The sequence below is a fragment of the Cavia porcellus genome, unplaced genomic scaffold, assembly GCF_034190915.1.
Source record: "Cavia porcellus strain 051 isolate PalLab524CR breed Dunkin Hartley unplaced genomic scaffold, mCavPor4.1 scaffold_28, whole genome shotgun sequence".
NCBI lineage: Eukaryota > Metazoa > Chordata > Mammalia > Rodentia > Caviidae > Cavia > Cavia porcellus.
Genome location: NW_026947511.1, coordinates 27,500,569 through 27,518,235, shown reverse-complemented (window position 1 = coordinate 27,518,235; position 17,667 = coordinate 27,500,569). Strand labels below are relative to the sequence as shown.

Below are 17,667 nucleotides of genomic sequence, written 5' to 3'. Positions count from 1 at the left end.
CAATACACATATCCAAGTCAGCTGACCTGAGCGATATGCCATATATAGATAATAAATGTTTAAGAATTTTTAAGAAAGGAGAGGAAGCAGATTGTCCCATTTCCCCGTAATAAAATTATACTTACCTTCCTAAGCGACCTTCGGAGTCCCTGTTCGGGCGCCACTTGTCGTGAGTGTCTTAGAGCACTCTGAACTCCGGGAAAGGTAAACACGCACACACGCCTGATCGGGACACGGGGGGTACAGTGCTCGGAAAGGAAGACAGGACACGGCACCTTTACTGTCTGCACCGCGTTACACTGCACTGCACGCACAATCTTTATTTTAGGATTCATATATAGTAAACCCGATCAGTTCACAGAGCCCAGATAATTAAGTAGTGAAAAGGCATTCTTTGTGGCAAGCTACAACGTGACAGACTACAATGTTTATTCTAAAGCTATCTAAGTGAAGTAAATAATCACAACCAGTTCTCATAACTTCTCTAGCCCAGGAAAAAATTCATTAGCTCAAGAATGTTGTTAATTTGTCTGCTGTTAGTGTCACAAAGGGTGGCCAGCCACTTCCTCAAGACTTCTGCAAAACAAAGCCAGCTCACAGTATGGATTCCAGAGGGTGAGAGATCTCACTGAGAACAGGCATTCCTATTCTACCTCCGTCTCGCATACCAGGGGGGCTATTGTAAATTACAGGTTAGAGGGGGTTGGGCCTACAAAGTGACACCTCATCCCCCACACTTTTGTTTTTTTAGTGGGGTGGGGGGACAGTCTCACTATATAATTCAGACTGGGCTTAGGTTATGAAGCCCAGGCTAGCCTCCAATTCATGGTGATTCTCCTGCCTCAGCTTTCTGAGTGCTGGGATTACAGGCTTGCACTACCACGTCTGGCTACTACTGATCAGGTACTTTGCCCTCAATGTGGGTTACTTTTTTTCATGATGAAATTGAGGATTTTCCAGACAAGCCCAGAAAGGCAATATGCCTTTTTAGTCCATCTTATAAAGGTATGACATCAATCTTCTACTGGTGATAATAATCTTGATCACTTTAAGCATCTGTCAGGCTCTTCTCTATAAAATTATTATGAGGAGTTATTCTGAGGGTGTATAAACAGCTTATTTTGCAAACTTCTACCTACTTGTTTTAGCATCAATCAGGTGTAACTCATACCTGGAACAGTTAATGACATTAAGCATATCAAGACAGACAAAAAACCAGGTTCTCTTAATAGATTGGGAGTTATGACAATTAAACATATCAGGCTCTTACATCAAACCTTCTAACTGAAAAGGGACACCAGCATAAAAACTGATAAAACATGGATTAAGTCAATAGCTTAATAGTACTTTAGTAATGTCTTAGTTTGATAATTATGCTATGGGTATGTAAAATTTTAAAAACACTGATGGAAAGTGGATGAATTTTCTTTTTAATGGTAGTGGGGATCACACTCATGACCTTGTGCTTGCCAGGCAGGCACTTACTCTACTCAGTTAAATCCCCAGCCTCCAAGAAGTCCTACTTTTTGTTTTGGTACCAGAGATCAAACTTACAACCTCATGCTTACCAGGCAAACACATGAGCCAGTGAGCGAAACCTCTGGCACCTTAGAACTATTTAACAAATATTTTTGTAAGTCTAAAACTAAAGTAAAAATTAAAAATATTTCCTAAAAAATATAAATAGAACATTCTCACAGAATCATTAACTTCCTTTTTTTGAGACACGTGGTAGGGTGCTGAACTCCCAGGCTCAATTGATCCTCCTGCCTCAGCCTCCCAATTGCTGAGTACAGCCATGTACCACCATGCCTGCCTTCAGCGATATATTTTAATGTGCCAGTTCTATTACACTCCAACAGAGAGAAACCTAACAATGATTTTAAGGTTACTTGAAACAGCTTTCTCTAATGAACATAGACAGTGAATATAGTATGCTAAAAACTAGAAAAAGATGGATTATTCAATGAACAATATGGATTCATCAATCACTTCAACTATGACATAAAAATGTGAAAAACATTCTGCAGTTAAAAAGGGACAAAAATGAAAAATGATAGCGTTTTACTTTGTGCTTAGCACACAAGATAAAACCAAGTTTTGCAGAGCTGTGGGAAAACAGGTTTTCATAAAATGTAGGTCATAAATATAAATTTGAAGAGCAAGTTGCAGAAAATCTAAACTACATTTACTTTTACCATGCAATTCTACCTTTAGAAAAATGTATCCTAAACAATAGACAAGTACAGACTTAACGTTTTGTTCCTAGAGTTTTATACCCAGCTTTTATTTTTATTTTTTTGGTACCAGGGATTGAACTCATGATCTCGTGCTTGCTACACAGGCACTTATGCCACTGAACTAAATCCTTGGCACCCCAGCTTTTATTTTTGTATTCAAGTTTCAAGCAATTCTCAGTCAAGAAAATAAAAAACACACCAAAACCACAAAGCACTAGTATCTTTATTATGGCAAAAGTAGTCTTTTATACATTAACTAATTTTACAGTAAAAACTTATGTACAACTAGAGAAACCACTGCACAAATAGCCCCAACATAAAAAAAATGGTTGTAATTCATGTCCATTTAGCTGTTTAACACATAAATTGGAAAATATTTTCTCTGTAGAAAATAGTAAAAATGACAGTGTTTTCAGGTTAGTCCAATAAGCCCATTTAAACCAAAGAGAAGCTGAACTACAGACTTACAAATATGGTTCTTGGATCCAGAAGAAACATTACCTTCACTTAATGAAACACCCACATATTTTTAAAAAACAGATTGTATAAGGTGAAATTGCTATTAATCCTTCCCTCTAACTTTTTATACCTGATTGCCCAGTTATCATACCTTTATAAACCACTTACTCCTATCGAAATTTTACAATGTTTTGGTTGTTATTAAAGCATGCCGGGCATGGTGGCTCACGCCTGTAATCCCAGCGCTCGGGAGGCTGAGGCAGGAGGATCATTGGGAGTTCAGAGACTAGCCTGGGCTACAAAGTGAGCTCAAGGCCAGCCAGAACTACACAGCAAGACCCTGTCTCAAAAAGACCAAAAAAGCATGCCCAGCATTTGGACAAAACCAGAATCTAATAAATTGTAACCCACAAGGCACATGTGGATAGGCTATCACCCAAAATTTCTCCTAATTCCCTATGGCTTGAGGGACAGGAATAAAGCACTAAAACTGACAAGTTGACCAAGGAATAAAAGCCAAGAGAATTCCAAGAGGACAGGAGACACCTGGTCAGTATTTGAGGCTTACACTGAAGTTCACACAGAAAAAGGGTGTGGCCTCAGGATCAGGTGCTGGGTAGGTTATCAGGGCCCTTTCTGTAAGGTGCTCAAATAACAGGCAGTCAGAGTTACAGAGCAGAAATCAGAGCATAGATTTTGGTTGTTCAAAGTAAATGAAAATGAGACAAACCATGTACTTTTATCTTTCCTCTAAAACTTGCCAAGATTCCCATGATTATATAAAAAAGGACCCCATGCTACCCACTAGACGTTAACCTCTTGATATACATTAAGGTGCTGACATACTCTTCAGCAATGTAAGACTGCTTAGAAATAAATGGTGACACTCCACAGAATCTGTGACTTCCTCAGTGTCTAAGAAGGCCTGAACCCTGTTTGCTGTTCTACAAGTGAAGCGTGTTTGCAAATTACAAGACACTGTCCAAGACGGAGGATGGTCTGCCAAGAAAACCTCTAATGGAATAAGCAACGTCAAAAAGCAGCTAAGTGCTGTGGATGACGTTGATGACTTATCTCAGCCATCTGAAACACCTTCAGAGGGTAGCGAGTCACCGTCTCCTCAATGTGAGAAGACCTTGGTATCTGAAGATTCCAGGAGAGGAGCAGAAAGGAAAAAGTAAAAAATCTGAAAATAAACTGAGGAAACCTCAGAAGGAGCTAAGAGAAGCAAAAGAAGTAAATCTGCAGTTAGAACCTGAAGAAATACTACAAGAAAGAGAACTTGGCAATTTAAGACTTGCCTTAGAAAAAGTCTTGAATATTTTCAAGAAGTTGAAGCAAAGCCTCAAATTTCTCTTATAACACCTGGTAAGGAATTGAAGACTGCAAGAAAACAAGACGAGAAAAAGTCTTGAATATTTTCAAGAAGTTGAAGCAAAGCCTCAAATTTCTCTTATAACACCTGGAAAGGAATTCAAGACTTCAAAAAAACAAGACGAGAAAAAGTCTTGAATATTTTCAAGAAGTTGAAGCAAAGCCTCAAATTTCTCTTATAACACCTGGAAAGGAATTCAAGGCTTCAAAAAAACAAGACGAGAAAAAGTCTTGAATATTTTCAAGAAGTTGAAGCAAAGCCTCAAATTTCTCTTATAACACCTGGTAAGGAATTGAAGACTGCAAGAAAACAAGACGAGAAAAAGTCTTGAATATTTTCAAGAAGTTGAAGCAAAGCCTCAAATTTCTCTTATAACACCTGGAAAGGAATTCAAGGCTTCAAAAAAACAAGACGAGAAAAAGTCTTGAATATTTTCAAGAAGTTGAAGCAAAGCCTCAAATTTCTCTTATAACACCTGGAAAGGAATTGAAGACTGCAAGAAAACTAGACGAGAAAAAGTCTTGAATATTTTCAAGAAGTTGAAGCAAAGCCTCAAATTTCTCTTATAACACCTGGTAAGGAATTGAAGACTGCAAGAAATCAATCAGTTGAAAGAAGCACAGAATCAGCACACAAGAGCTTTGCAATGTTGTGAAAAAAATGCAAGACCTAGATAGGCTTGAATTGGAGAATTTAAATTGGAGAGTTTAAAAGTTAAAATAAAAAAGCAAGCAGGAAAAATGGAACGTGCTCAGAAACACCTGTTACATACCAATCTGACACAAGTAACAGGTCAAGAACATTCAGAGCAGTTAAGAGACAGTAACAATACCTCTGTGACAAATGGAAGACAGAATCCAAAACCTGGAATCAGAGCTCCATAAAATGAAAATTCAACTGGAAAACTGCTGGGCATGGTGGCTCACGCCTGTAATCCCAGCACTCAGGAGGCTAAGGCAGGAGGATCATTGTGAGTTCGAGACTAGCCTGGGTTAAAAAGTGAGCTCAAGGCCAGCCTGAGCTGCATAGTGAGACCTTGTCTCAAAAAGACAAAAGAACGCAAACCTAACAAACCATTGTCTAGTGAGCTCAACAATGTTCAGAAGAGGCTGGAAAGGGCAAATAACAAACTTGTGATAGAGTGATGCAGATCTTTGATACAGCAAGAGTTGGAAAAGAGCATAAATAAAAAGAGAAGCTACTGCTGAATTAGAAGCCTTTGAACTTTTCCCCAGATGATCTGCTAATAAGTCAAGATCTAATTTCAGTCACAAAAATATGAGATTTCAAGATAATCTGAAAAGACAACATTTTCTGTATTAGAATTTATATATATTTTAGGTATGTCCCATAAGGTGTAAAACATAAAAACTTTCTCGAGAGGAAAAAAAAAAAAAAAAAAAAAAAAAAAAAAAAAAAAAAAAGACTGCTCCCTCACTTCCTTTAATTACTTCTTGGTAAACAACATTCATCTTCCAACAGGAAGAAGTGGAGCACAACCATTTACACGATTTATTCGGCCTCTTCCCTAAAGAAAGCAATGGAGCCATCTTATACATTTGAAATTCCTTTTTTTAGTCACTGGCTTTCCATTAAAATGTACTTCTATATACACTATTTGTGAAGCGTTCAACGAAGCATGAATTACCATGAGGAGTTAAAAGCATATCAAAACGTGCACAAATGTGGGTAATCTATACAGAATACTTCACCCTCCAAATCTAGAGCATATACTGGCAAAAATTACTAAAGCTTAAGTAAGTTTAAAATCTTGTTTCAAAACACTGTCTTGCATCAGTTCTCAGAAGACCTGTAATAAGACCACACAAGTAATTATAGCAAGAGGTCAATGAATGCCAATTACAGATGAAAGCTTTGGCTTTCAAAGGATAAAGTGGTCCTCCAGAGATTGCTGCTTCCCTAAGGCATTTACTTTAGGGAAGGACACTACTATTAGGAAATACTCTGCGGGGTGGGGATGTAACTTAGTGGTAGGGCACATGCTTAGCATGTATGAGGCCCTGGGTTCAATTCCTAGCACTACATTATAAAAAATAAAAAAAAAAAGATTAACTTACAAGTACAGTATAGGCAGATATGTGCTTGATTTTATTTTATAATCTAGACAATATATTAGATGTAATGAATTCATTTTCCTTTTCAAATGAAAACCTGATAAAAAGCAACAGCAATAGTTACAAATGACGGTGATCAAATGAAATTGTGTGAAAAATAGCATTCAGTTCCATGTTGCTGAACACTTTCGTTTCTGCCACGTAATTCCTCTACTTCTGATCACTGACCAAATGCTTTCCTAAAACTCCGCTTCTGGCCTGTGTTTTGAGATCTGTTACTTTTATTGCCACCTCCTGATCTCTGTCCCCTGGAGTTTCTGCTTCCTCCCCGCTGTCCCCTGAAGCCTCTGCTTCCGTCTCGCTGTCCCCGGAAGCCACGGCCACCTTCCCGACCCCTGGGGCCTCGAAATCCTTCCCGTGGTCCTTCCAGCTCTGGCTGTTCTGTGGCTACAGCAAGTTGCCAGCGTCTTGAGTCATGCCATTTCTCCTGTAGAGAGAAGGTTTCGCTTTCAATGCATTTTGATTTTAATTAAATTTGAGTTTAAGCGACATGAAGAAACACATTTCTACTATTTCCTTAAACAACATATTTTATAACTCAAGTGCTTTAAAAGTTGCTGATTCAAAATAACCAGGAGATACGCTCATGATCCAATGCCAGTACCACAATTGACAAAATAGCCTCATTATGTTAGGTACAGTTGCATTTCCCACAGCAGTACTAAATATGTGCAGAATAAAAAGGAAAAAGAGTATGAAAATTTGAATTGTCAGCTGTTTTTTAGAAAAAGGATTATAACTGCTTGCTGTGTTCTATCCTATCATTCTGTATTTTCATAGTTTTAACATTTTATAAAATCCAAGAGAAAATACCTGTATTTCTGTAACTGCAGCAGTACGGACATCAAAACAAACGCCCTAGAAATCAAAGCAAATAGCAGTTAATCTGACCAACATACATTAAATGATACAGTAAAATATCAGCTATTATAGGGGAAAAACCCACCAGGTACTAACCTCAGATAACTTTAACCCAAGACCATGATATAGTAAAATATCAGCTATTATAGGAGAAAAACCCACCAGGCACTAACTTCAGATCACTTTAACCCAAGACCAATCAATACATTTTAACTCCCAAAAGCATAATAGCACAAAGTCAAGGAATATTTTTGAAGACTCGGAATGATTTGCAGCCTTCTGACTACTATACATATTCTTGTCCCAGTACTAACCCTCAAGGAGCTATCAACTACTTTTTTTTTGGTACCAGGCATTGAACTCACAACTTCGTGCTCGCAGGCAAGCCCTTATGCTGCTGGGCTAAATCCCCAGCACCCATCAACTACTTTTTAAAAACAGAGAGGAAAGGTTTATTTTGGACAAGGCTTCAGATACTGGGACAAGTTTCCCTTTAAGTCAGGAATCCAGAGTACCACCATATGGACCCCACTCTGGTAGTGAGGACAAGCTATTAGTTTTGTTTTACATCTGAGGGAAAGAGCCTGGCTGACTTGTCTAATTCACCCAGTTAACTGGAGAGGGTATTGATTTTCTGGTAAATATAACATGCAATTTTTGATACTAAGTATTTTCCTTTCCCTGTTGCCAGTAAAATTCCCCTGATTTATAAACCAGGCATACTGATGGATTCCACCATTTTCACGACCCTTCATTCACATATGAAGGGCTTAAGCGTATTACGTCAGGCATTCATTCCTTGGGGTACACAGACAACTAGACAGTAGTTTGCCCTGGAGTAGGCCACACTGCTCTGGAGGCTCTTAGCAAGCAAATGTGGGCTGGTAAAACTTGCCTGAATGAGTATGAAGCCTTAACAATTCTACATTACAGAAAAGGATGACTGATTGGAAGGACCAGAGAAGCTTCACAGTAAGATTTAAACTTGAGTCAGAAAGATTACTGTAGGGGGCTGGGGATTTAGCTCAGCGGCATAAGCGCGGTCACTGGTAAAAAAAAAAAAAAAAAGGTTACTGTAGAAGGCAAAATGCTACATATAGTAGGCTCACTCTGCACTCTGGATGAGAAAGCATGGCATATTTGGCTCAGCTGCAGGAAAGGGTGTTGGCAATGAGTAGAAGTTGGGACAGGCTTATCTTCAACTCACTGAAGACAGCTCACTGCCTGTCTGGAGCACACTGTTTATCTCCACAAGCAATTTCATGTTACCTTTGGGACAAACCTGATATCCCTTAGGAGTCCCTCAAAATCAAAATGATTTTTATAGTTTTAGTTGGGCATTATCTGCCCTTCTCATTCATTCTTCCACAAAGATATAATGAAGCTTCTCAGGTTTAGGAAGGAAAGACTTTAAGCCACTGAACCCATGGGAGGTCACGACGGGAACATATAGGCCTTACCAGCTTCCCTTTGAGGAAGACCATTCCCTTCACTTTGGAATCAATATCCTCACCCAGTTGCTCCTTAAGTTCTTTCCAAGCATAACTGATGTTTGGCATTTCAATTGAGCACCGCAAGATCATGGTCACAAAACCCTTATGGAAGAAAGAAGAATAAAATCAGTCTAAAAAACAAGCCTACAGTATAAACATCCTCACAACTCCATAGTATTTCTGAAACAGTTTTCTCTAGAGGCAAACAACACACACATTTAGCACATGTAAAACCAAGTAATTTTTATTAAGACTGATGGCTTTTTATTGATGTCAATATCCTGATTGTGACAGTTTTCTAAAATCTTATCATTGAGGGAAACTGGGCAGTGTACAAAGGGTTTTTATGTTATGTCTCTTTTCATTTTTGGTGGTGTTTTTGAGACAGGGTCTCACTATTCAATCCAGGCTGGCCTTGACCTTACTATATAGCCCAGGCTGGCATCAAACTCACAGCAGTCCTCTTGCTTTAGCCTCCCAAATGCTGAGATTCACAGGCATGTGTAGCTATGCCTTTCAACTACAAATCAATCTATAATTATCTCAATAAAAAATTCACCACTTCAATAATACAAAGGAAATAAAAGCATACATCTGTGGGGGATGAGGAGTCACTTTGAAGGCCCTGGCCCCCTTGGGACCTGCAGTAAACAATAGCCCCGGGTATGTGAGACAGAGGTGGGACAGGAATGCCTGTTCTCAGTGGGGATGTTCCCCCCCCAACCCATGCTGTGTGACTTGGCTTTGTTTTGCAGAGTCATGAGGAAGTGGCCACCATTGTGACACTAGGAACAAACATAATTAACAACATTCTTGGGCTAATGAAGTTCCTCCTGGGTTAGAGGGGCTAGAAGAACTGGTTTTGCTTGTTTGCTTAACTTAGATAGTTTAGATAAACATTGTAGTCTGTCACATTGTAGCTTGTCACAAAGAATGCTTTTTCACTAGTTAATCGTCTGTGCTCTGTGAGTTGATCCGGTTTACTATATAAGAATCCTGGGGGCTGGGGATTTAGCTCAGTGGCGTAAGCGCCTGCCTTGCAAGCAGGCAGTCGTAAGTTCGATCCCTGGTACCAATAAAAATGAAAAAGACAAAAAAAAAAAAAAGAATCCTGGAATAAAGACTTAGCGTGCAGTACAGTACAGTATAGTGCAGTTGCAATTGTCGTGTCTCTCTGTTTCTTTTCCTCGCGCTGCACCCCCGTGTCCCGATCTGGTGTGTATGGGCCTCTTCCCGGGGTTCAGAGTGCACTAGACACTCCTGACATACATCTTCTAAGGTTTCCATGATGGTAAAATGATGTAACATTTATGTGTATGCATGTTCAGTGTGCAACTCTGCAGTTTTAAAATACATTCAAAAGTTTGCAATCATTATGGTTTTCATGCAATTCCAATCAAAATTCCAATAGCATTATGTCATAGAATTAGAGAAAACCTAAAAGTTATCTGGAGCCAGAAGAGATACAGAATAGCAAAGGCAATTCTGGGCAACAAAGGCAAGGCAGGGTAACACAACATCTGACTTGAAATTATATTATAAAGTTAACTGTAATAAAAATAGCATGGTACTGGCAAAAAAATCCAGATCAACGGAACAGATCAGAACATGCAGAAACAACTCCAGGTACCCTAAGCCATGTTATCTTTGACAAAGATGCCAAACACATTCACTGGAAGACAGCCTCTTTAATATATAATGCTGGAAAAACTTGCTCTGCACATGCTGAAGTTTAAAATTGGACCCATATCTTTCACACGCACTAAACTAAAAAACACTGATGTAGGCAAAGACTTTATAGAACAAAACTCCAATTGCACAGGAACTATCACAAAGAATCAACAACTAGGATCTCAAAAGAGCTTTTGCACAAGAGAAATCACTGAACAAGAAAGTAGACAATCCACAATGTGAGAAAAAGTTTGATTACTCTCAAGAACGCAGGGAGCCACTGAAGCTGGGGATTGATCACATAAAACAAGGCCAGGCTTGAGAACACAGAGGGCCCAAAACAAGCTACATAAACAAGCTGTTCCAGCACCAAGAAGTCAAGGGACCCAGGCCAGCCAGGCAAACAAGTTGCTAGGAAGTGGGGTTAAAATTAACATTCTTTTTCAGGAATGTATGGATTATATAAATAAATGTGCTATAATGGTTGAGCAGTTCCTTCCCTCCCATCAGGAGGATAAGGCTTCCTCTACCTGACCCCAGCTTTATCTTTTATTTCTCTTTTCATCCTCTCATAATGCTTTGTCCCAAGAACCTCAAGAGTCAAATGGGTCATGGCATGAGATTATGCATACAAAGAACTAAAAAAAAAAAAAAGGGGGGGGGGCCCCGGAGATTTAGCTTAGAGGCATTAAGCGCTTGCCTTGCAAGTAGGGAGTCGTGAGTTCGATCCCCGGTACCGATAAAAAGGGAAAAGACCAAACAAAACAAAACAAAAAAGGCATCTGAGATGAATACATACTTCTCAGATGAAGAAATACAGTAAATACATGCAAAAATGTTCAATATCACCAGTCATTTGAGATGCAAATTAAAACAGAGATTGTGCCTCATCCTATAAAAAAAAAAAATCAACCAGTAACAAATGTTGAAAGGGCTGCAGGGGGAAAAAAAGGAACCCCTCTCCCAAAAAAACAAAAACAAAAAACAAACAAACAAAAAGAAACCCTTTTCCAGTGTTGGTGGGAGTATAGACTGGTGCAACCACTAGGAATATCTCAAAAAAGTAGGATTAGAGAGGTCCCATTCGACCCAACTAGTCCCTTCTGGGTATCTTCCCAGAAGAATTAAAAACATCGTACTATAGCAATATATGTGCACCCGTGTTTATAGCAGCACAATTTATAATAGACCTTAGAAACAAACCAAATGCCCATCAACCAAGGAATGGATAAAAAAGATGTGGTTTTCTTATTGGATCAAGTACTACTCAGCTATAAGGGAGGATAAACTTGAAACATTTTTAGAGAATGGATGCAACTAGAGACCATACTCAGAAGTGAAATAAACTAGACACACATATATAAACATTGTACTGCCTGTCTCCCTAGTGTGAGAAACTTGGAGTAAATAAGATCCAAAATACACAATAGATACTGTAAAATGGGAAGAAGCTTCAAAAGGAAAGAAAAACTGGGATGAGGGAATGGAGAAAAGAAGAAAAAAAATATATACATAGAAAAAAATATGCCAGGTTGTGACTTCAATCCTCGGTGCAAAAAACAAAACAAAAACAAGGTTATGCTAAGATTTATGTTAGTATTGTTTGGACAATTAAATGCTGCTACCTTGTACTCTTAATAACTAAAGATAACAATACACAATGGATTAACTAGTATTACCCTCTTTTATCTTGTTTTGAAAATTTGGGTTTTTAAATTTAAAAAAAACTTTGCAACTATCTTGAATTGTAGAATACTCATCTCCACAAACAGCCTAGGGTGTATCCACCTGCAGTCCCTGCCATCCAATCCCTTTTGTCTCTATGGATTTTAAGTTAGAAAACAGTAAAATACAATTAGCACCTTCTTGAGAAAATATAAACTGTGAAGTTTAAATGAATCCTTGCAGCTCAAACCCCAAATTATGAAGTATAGAAGCTTACCGCCTCTGAGTTGATCAAAGAGCGCTGGTCTACTGATGTAGCACCTGAAATGTGGGCCAGCGCAGCTGCCAGGGCCTCCACAGCTCCCTTTTCCTCTATCAGCTTCTCAGCTGACTGTTTGAAGTGGCTAATGGCAGTAGGAGGCACAGAATCCAAAAGCCTGGGTTTGACAGTATATTTGTTAAGAAAAAGGTCAGTAGACAACACCACAGCATCACATGTAATATGTAAGAAGTACCAATAATTTTAAACTGTGCATTAATATGGTCTCATTATAAGCAGAAAAATGAAAACACAATAGAATGCCACACTGCCATTAAAATCAGTGATACAATTATGTGTGGTGGGGCTTGTCTATAATCCTGGTTTTCAGAAACCAACAAGCAAAAGTAATGTCAAACTTCGTAATCCCAGCACTCTGACAAGCTACACCAGGATTTCAAGTTTCAGCCCACACTGGGCAACTTATGGATATCCTATCATTCATTTTCTCAATGATAAATTTTTAAAAAAATTTTAAAAAGGGTTGGGAAAGACCCCTAGGGCTCAATCCCCATCCTGCAAAAATAAGTAAATAGAATAATGTCAATTTTTGTTTTATTTATTTATTTTTTTTCACATGTCTTTTTTTTTTTTCTTTTTTGTCTTTTTCCTTTTTATCGGTACCAGGGATCGAACTCACGACTGCCTGCTTGCAAGGCAGGCGCTTATGCCGCTGAGCTAAATCCCCAGCCCCTTTATTTATTTATTTTTTGAGGCACAGTCTTACTATATAATCCAGGATGGCCTCGAACTCATGACAATCTTTTTGCCTCAGCTTCCCAAATGTTCGGGTTATACACATGCACCAAGACTCCTTGCTTTTGTTTTTATAAGCATATTACTTTAGAGTCAGAACATAACTTCAGTTACATCTTGAAATAAAATATACTTCAAATCAGGTTTAACACAATAGGAGCTTTTTAAATGATATTAGCAAATTCAAAAGTACTCTTACCACTGAGCTACATTCCCAGTCCTCTTTACTTTTATCTTAAGACAGGTCCCACTAAACTGTCTATGCTGGTCTCAACTTTGATCCTTTTGCCTCAACTTCCCTCAGTGCTGGGATTACAGGTACGCAGGCTGGTGTCAAGACAAGAATTTTTATGAAACTATGTATTTAATTAGGAGGTACTATTATCTTGGTAGTAATCACACCTCACTGATGAGAGATCATACTCTCTGGTGACAGGGCTATCACTTAAGAGACTATCTCCATAATCTACCCACATTTTGTCTTTTTTCCTTCCTAGCCATTGAGTCCCAAGTACCTCCCAAACTGGTACCCTTGGAGTCTTATTTGTAAGACTCTTCAAAGTATAAGGGAGTAGCTAGGAGTGGTGGCACTGCCAGTAATTCCACCACTCAAGAGGCTGAGGCAGAAAGATTACCACAAGTTTGAGGCCAGCCTGGGCTACACAGTGTGTTCAAGGCCAGTCCAAGCTATATAACAATACCTTAATCAAAAAAACAAAGTAAAACAAAGCTATAAATATAGAACAACTTTATATAGTACCAGAACTTCAAAGCTGAAACACCATCAAAAGCATGGGGGAATGGATATTAGCAAAATATATGCACTAAACCCCCAAATATGGAACTAGTGAGGATGGGGCAAGGTGGTAATGGGGAGTTATTGTGATAAAATGAACCCATTCACCTGTACAACCACTTTTGAAGAAAGAAAAAGAAAAAGCCGTGTTGTGCTATTTCCCCAGACAGCCTGCCCCATGTTTCTCAGGGTGAACTGTTTGTTTCCTTTATTTGCCCCAAGTTTACTCTACAGAGCCAGTTTCTCTTGCCCTTTGTTTTTACTTTTTTTCTTCCCATACCTGCCCTCCCGTTTTTACTTTTCCAATAAATGTCACTATTTAAAAACAAATTTCATTTGCAGTTTTACCAAGCTATTATAAACATTCAAAATTTCCTTTCATTAGACTCCCTCTATTTTTAAAATTTTCAATAGACACATTTACAGACCAGGTAATTCTACCCCCTGTATTGGGAACTAATCTAGAGCCCCACTGAGCTATCCACAGCCTTTTATTTTTTGAGGCAGGGCCTCGTAACTTGCACAAAGGCAAGTTTCAAACTCACTGTCTTAGCCTCCAAGAGTGCTGCGATGATAATCATGCACTGCCATCCTTGGTTCCAAATAATTCTTGTGTATTCTGAGTTCAGTCAACTGGCCTGAGGACAACTACACCCATAAATTTCAAGCTCATGATTATTCGTGCTTTCTTCCCTCTTTTCTTTCCTGAATAACCCTTTTAGATATGGCTCATGGGAGCATTTATCCTCCTATATTTTGCCTGTTGCTCTCTAAGGCAAGAGGCGACTGATGCTTGTGGTCAAGTCCAGTTCTCTTTTAATGCAAGTATCCTGTCATCACAAAGGTTCTCTGAAGCCTTTTAAACATTAGTAGTTGACATATCTATGATAGTAAATGTGAAAAGCACTCTAAGAATGATTCTCACCCTCAGATACTCCTTAGCAGGGGATATAGCCCATCACAAGGAGGTGGATGGAAAATGGTTTTTTGTTTCTATAACCTCTAAGAGTATGCTGCACAGTGGCAACAACAGTCAGGGATCCAAACCAGCTAAAATCCTCCAGTATGCAGGACCACCCGACAAAACAATGCTCTTGCTTCTAAATCCTGTACCACCTACACTGACGGTTAACCAACTCCTCACCATCTAGCTGTCTATTATAACTTGAAAGAAATAATCAAGCCTTGTATGGTACCACAAGCCTATAACCCCAAGACCCTAAGTTCAAGGTCAGCCAGAATTAACCTAGTGAGACACTGGCTCAAAATATAACTTTTAAAAAGGGGCAGGGAGGGGCTGGGGATTTAGTTTAGCGGCATAAGTGCCTGCCTTGCAAGTGTGTGGTTGTGAGTTCAATCCCCGGTATCAATAAAAAAGAAAAAGACCAAAAAGGGGGGAGGGGTGGCGGCGGATGGGAGCTGGAGATAGTGGCTCATGGCTATAATCTCAGTAATCTGGAAGCTGAGTCAAAAGGATTACAAGTTCAAGGCCAGCCTGAACTATAGCAAAACCCTGCTTCCTTTACAAACAATGAAGTAAATACAAGGCTGGAATTATAGCACACATGAGGCCCTTGGTTCAATCCCCAGTACCACAAATAAATAAATAATAAATAAATCGATAGTTCAGTTTTTATTCTCCCATGCAGGGAATTATCTGAAAGAGAAATCTGTGATCATTCAATCATTGGATGGGAAGTACTGACACATCTGAGATACCATTCTTTAAATTTCTAATGTAGGGGCCAGGGACATAGCTCTGGGGTACAAGTGCTGGCCTGGCAAGCATAAGGTTGTGAGTTCAATTCCTAGTACCCAAACAAACACAAAAACAAAAAAAGTCTAACATATACTAAGCTGGACAAAGATAAGGCCATACTTGATCAAATTCTACTTAGACAGCCTGAGTGTTTTTATAAGCAGATTCTCAACTGTTAGAAATATTAACTATAGAACATTAACTCTGATCCCTAGCAGTTTCAAAGAAAAGGGCCAGGTCTGTACTGTGATAGCACACAGCACAACCACCGACACAGACCTTAGTGACAGTGGGGAACATACCTGATAGCATCTTTGCTAGAAGCTTTTATTATTTCTGTTGGAGAAGGGACTCCTATTCGTTTAAATTTAATTCCCTATAAGAAAACCCACAAAGTAATAGCCATTAGTCATTTCCATGAAGATTAGTTAAGTTCTTAATAATTTTGTAACTATGAAACACTATGTTACATTACAAATAAACTGTTACATTAAAAAAGCTCTTATTTTTGGTTTTTTATCATCAAGTTTACTGGTACAGTTTAGATATACAAAATGATCACATTCACCATGTAGAACCCATATAAGATATACCCTGATTCTTATTTTTTTATTAAATAAGCTTTTAAGTTTTAGATGTACATATAAACTGTACAGACAGTACAGAGTTCCTATATAGCTTGCACCAGATTTCAGTTAATAACACTCCACGGCACTGAGAGGCACACTTACTAAAACTAAGAAATCAGTACAGTTATGCTTAGATGGCACTCGTGACTTTTGAGGGACAACTGATCACCTTGTCCTGGTAATGCTCCCTGGGCTGTGAACTGTGAAGTCTTTACCACTCACCGCACTCTGTAAATCACTAAGGGCAGCCCACTTCAGGGCAACTGCGAGGTCAGGCTTCACCTACTAGGAAACGAAGCATCTCCTTACATTAAATTCTGTAAGGAAAATTAACACTCTCCCTTCCCTTATCCTTTTGGTTTCAAAGCAATCCCCAAAACTCCTACTCTGATTAAATATTTTTGGTATGTCCATGTTATCTTAAAATCACTTTCCACTTTGATTAAAAAATAAACTCTTATAAAATACAAAGTTATAAAAAACATACATATCTAATAAGCTTTCAGTCATGGCCAAATGGTAGAAATCAAAAAACTTACAAGAAATAAAACTTAAATAAAGAAACCAAAGACTGACTTTAGAACACAACTGAAGGATAACAGGAAAATTATTTTACCGCTCTCTGCTCCACTTGTGCTAACTGATATTCTTCCTTGTGCTGATAAAAACAGATGCAAACCCCTGTCCTTCCAGCTCTGCCCGTCCGCCCAGAACGATGAATGTAGGACTCTACATCCTATCAAAGCAAAATGTGAGTGGTACAGTAAGGAGGAGCACGCCTTAGCAGTCCAGAAAACCCAGTCAGAAAAGACCAACAGAGGGAGGGAGAAGGACACTAACACTCAAAGCAAATCTGCACTCAGCACCGTTTCTAGATAGCATGTACCCAACAGAGGCAGGTATATAATTCAACTTCAAATAGCCATAATAAGTTTTAATGAAAGGATTAAATTAATTCATTTTAACAGTATATATAGGGCGGAGGATACAGCACAGTGGCACAGCACCTGTCTGACAAGCACGAGGTCCTGAGAGCGATTCCCAGTACCAAAAAAAAAAAATACACTAAAACCCCTCAAATATTTAACTATATATACACCTAAAACCTTATCAATTCAATATGCTACCTATAGAAATATAAGTTACCAACAAGTATTTTTTCCCCTGGTTAAGACAAAAGTCTCACTGGCTTAAAACTTGAAATCCTCCTGCTTCAGCCTCCTGTGATGAGATTATAGGCATGTGCTACCATGCCTGGCTCCCAATTAAGATCCAGCTTTCAACTAAGATATTTTTATATCTTTTTTCATAAATCTTCAAAGGCCAGAGACCATAGTAAAATAATACCCCAAAAGACCCACTTTAAAAAATGAGTGTACATTTTACACTTAAAACACATGCCCATTAGACTATCCACATCTCAAAAGTGTTCAACAGCTACATGTGGCAGATGGTTACCATATTGGATAAGACAAATCTACAGGCTCATGAGACAATGTCACATACTTC

At 38.7% G+C, this 17,667-nt stretch overlaps 1 protein-coding gene across 1 annotated transcript in view; it reads right to left on the bottom strand.

Annotated features, from left to right (window-relative positions):
* Positions 1 to 2,445: 2,445 nt before the first annotated feature.
* The window catches only part of Ddx21 (DExD-box helicase 21), a 31,003-nt gene continuing 15,781 nt past the window's right edge, over positions 2,446 to 17,667 (bottom strand). Inside the window, exons 10-15 of the mRNA XM_005005308.3 lie at positions 16,775 to 16,894; positions 15,832 to 15,905; positions 12,177 to 12,336; positions 8,531 to 8,665; positions 7,023 to 7,067; positions 2,446 to 6,636 (exon numbers count right to left, since the gene is read on the bottom strand). Of these exons, the coding sequence (XP_005005365.1) occupies positions 6,370 to 6,636; positions 7,023 to 7,067; positions 8,531 to 8,665; positions 12,177 to 12,336; positions 15,832 to 15,905; positions 16,775 to 16,894 (801 nt within the window). The 3' untranslated portion in view covers positions 2,446 to 6,369. The remainder of the gene's footprint in view (positions 6,637 to 7,022; positions 7,068 to 8,530; positions 8,666 to 12,176; positions 12,337 to 15,831; positions 15,906 to 16,774; positions 16,895 to 17,667) is intronic.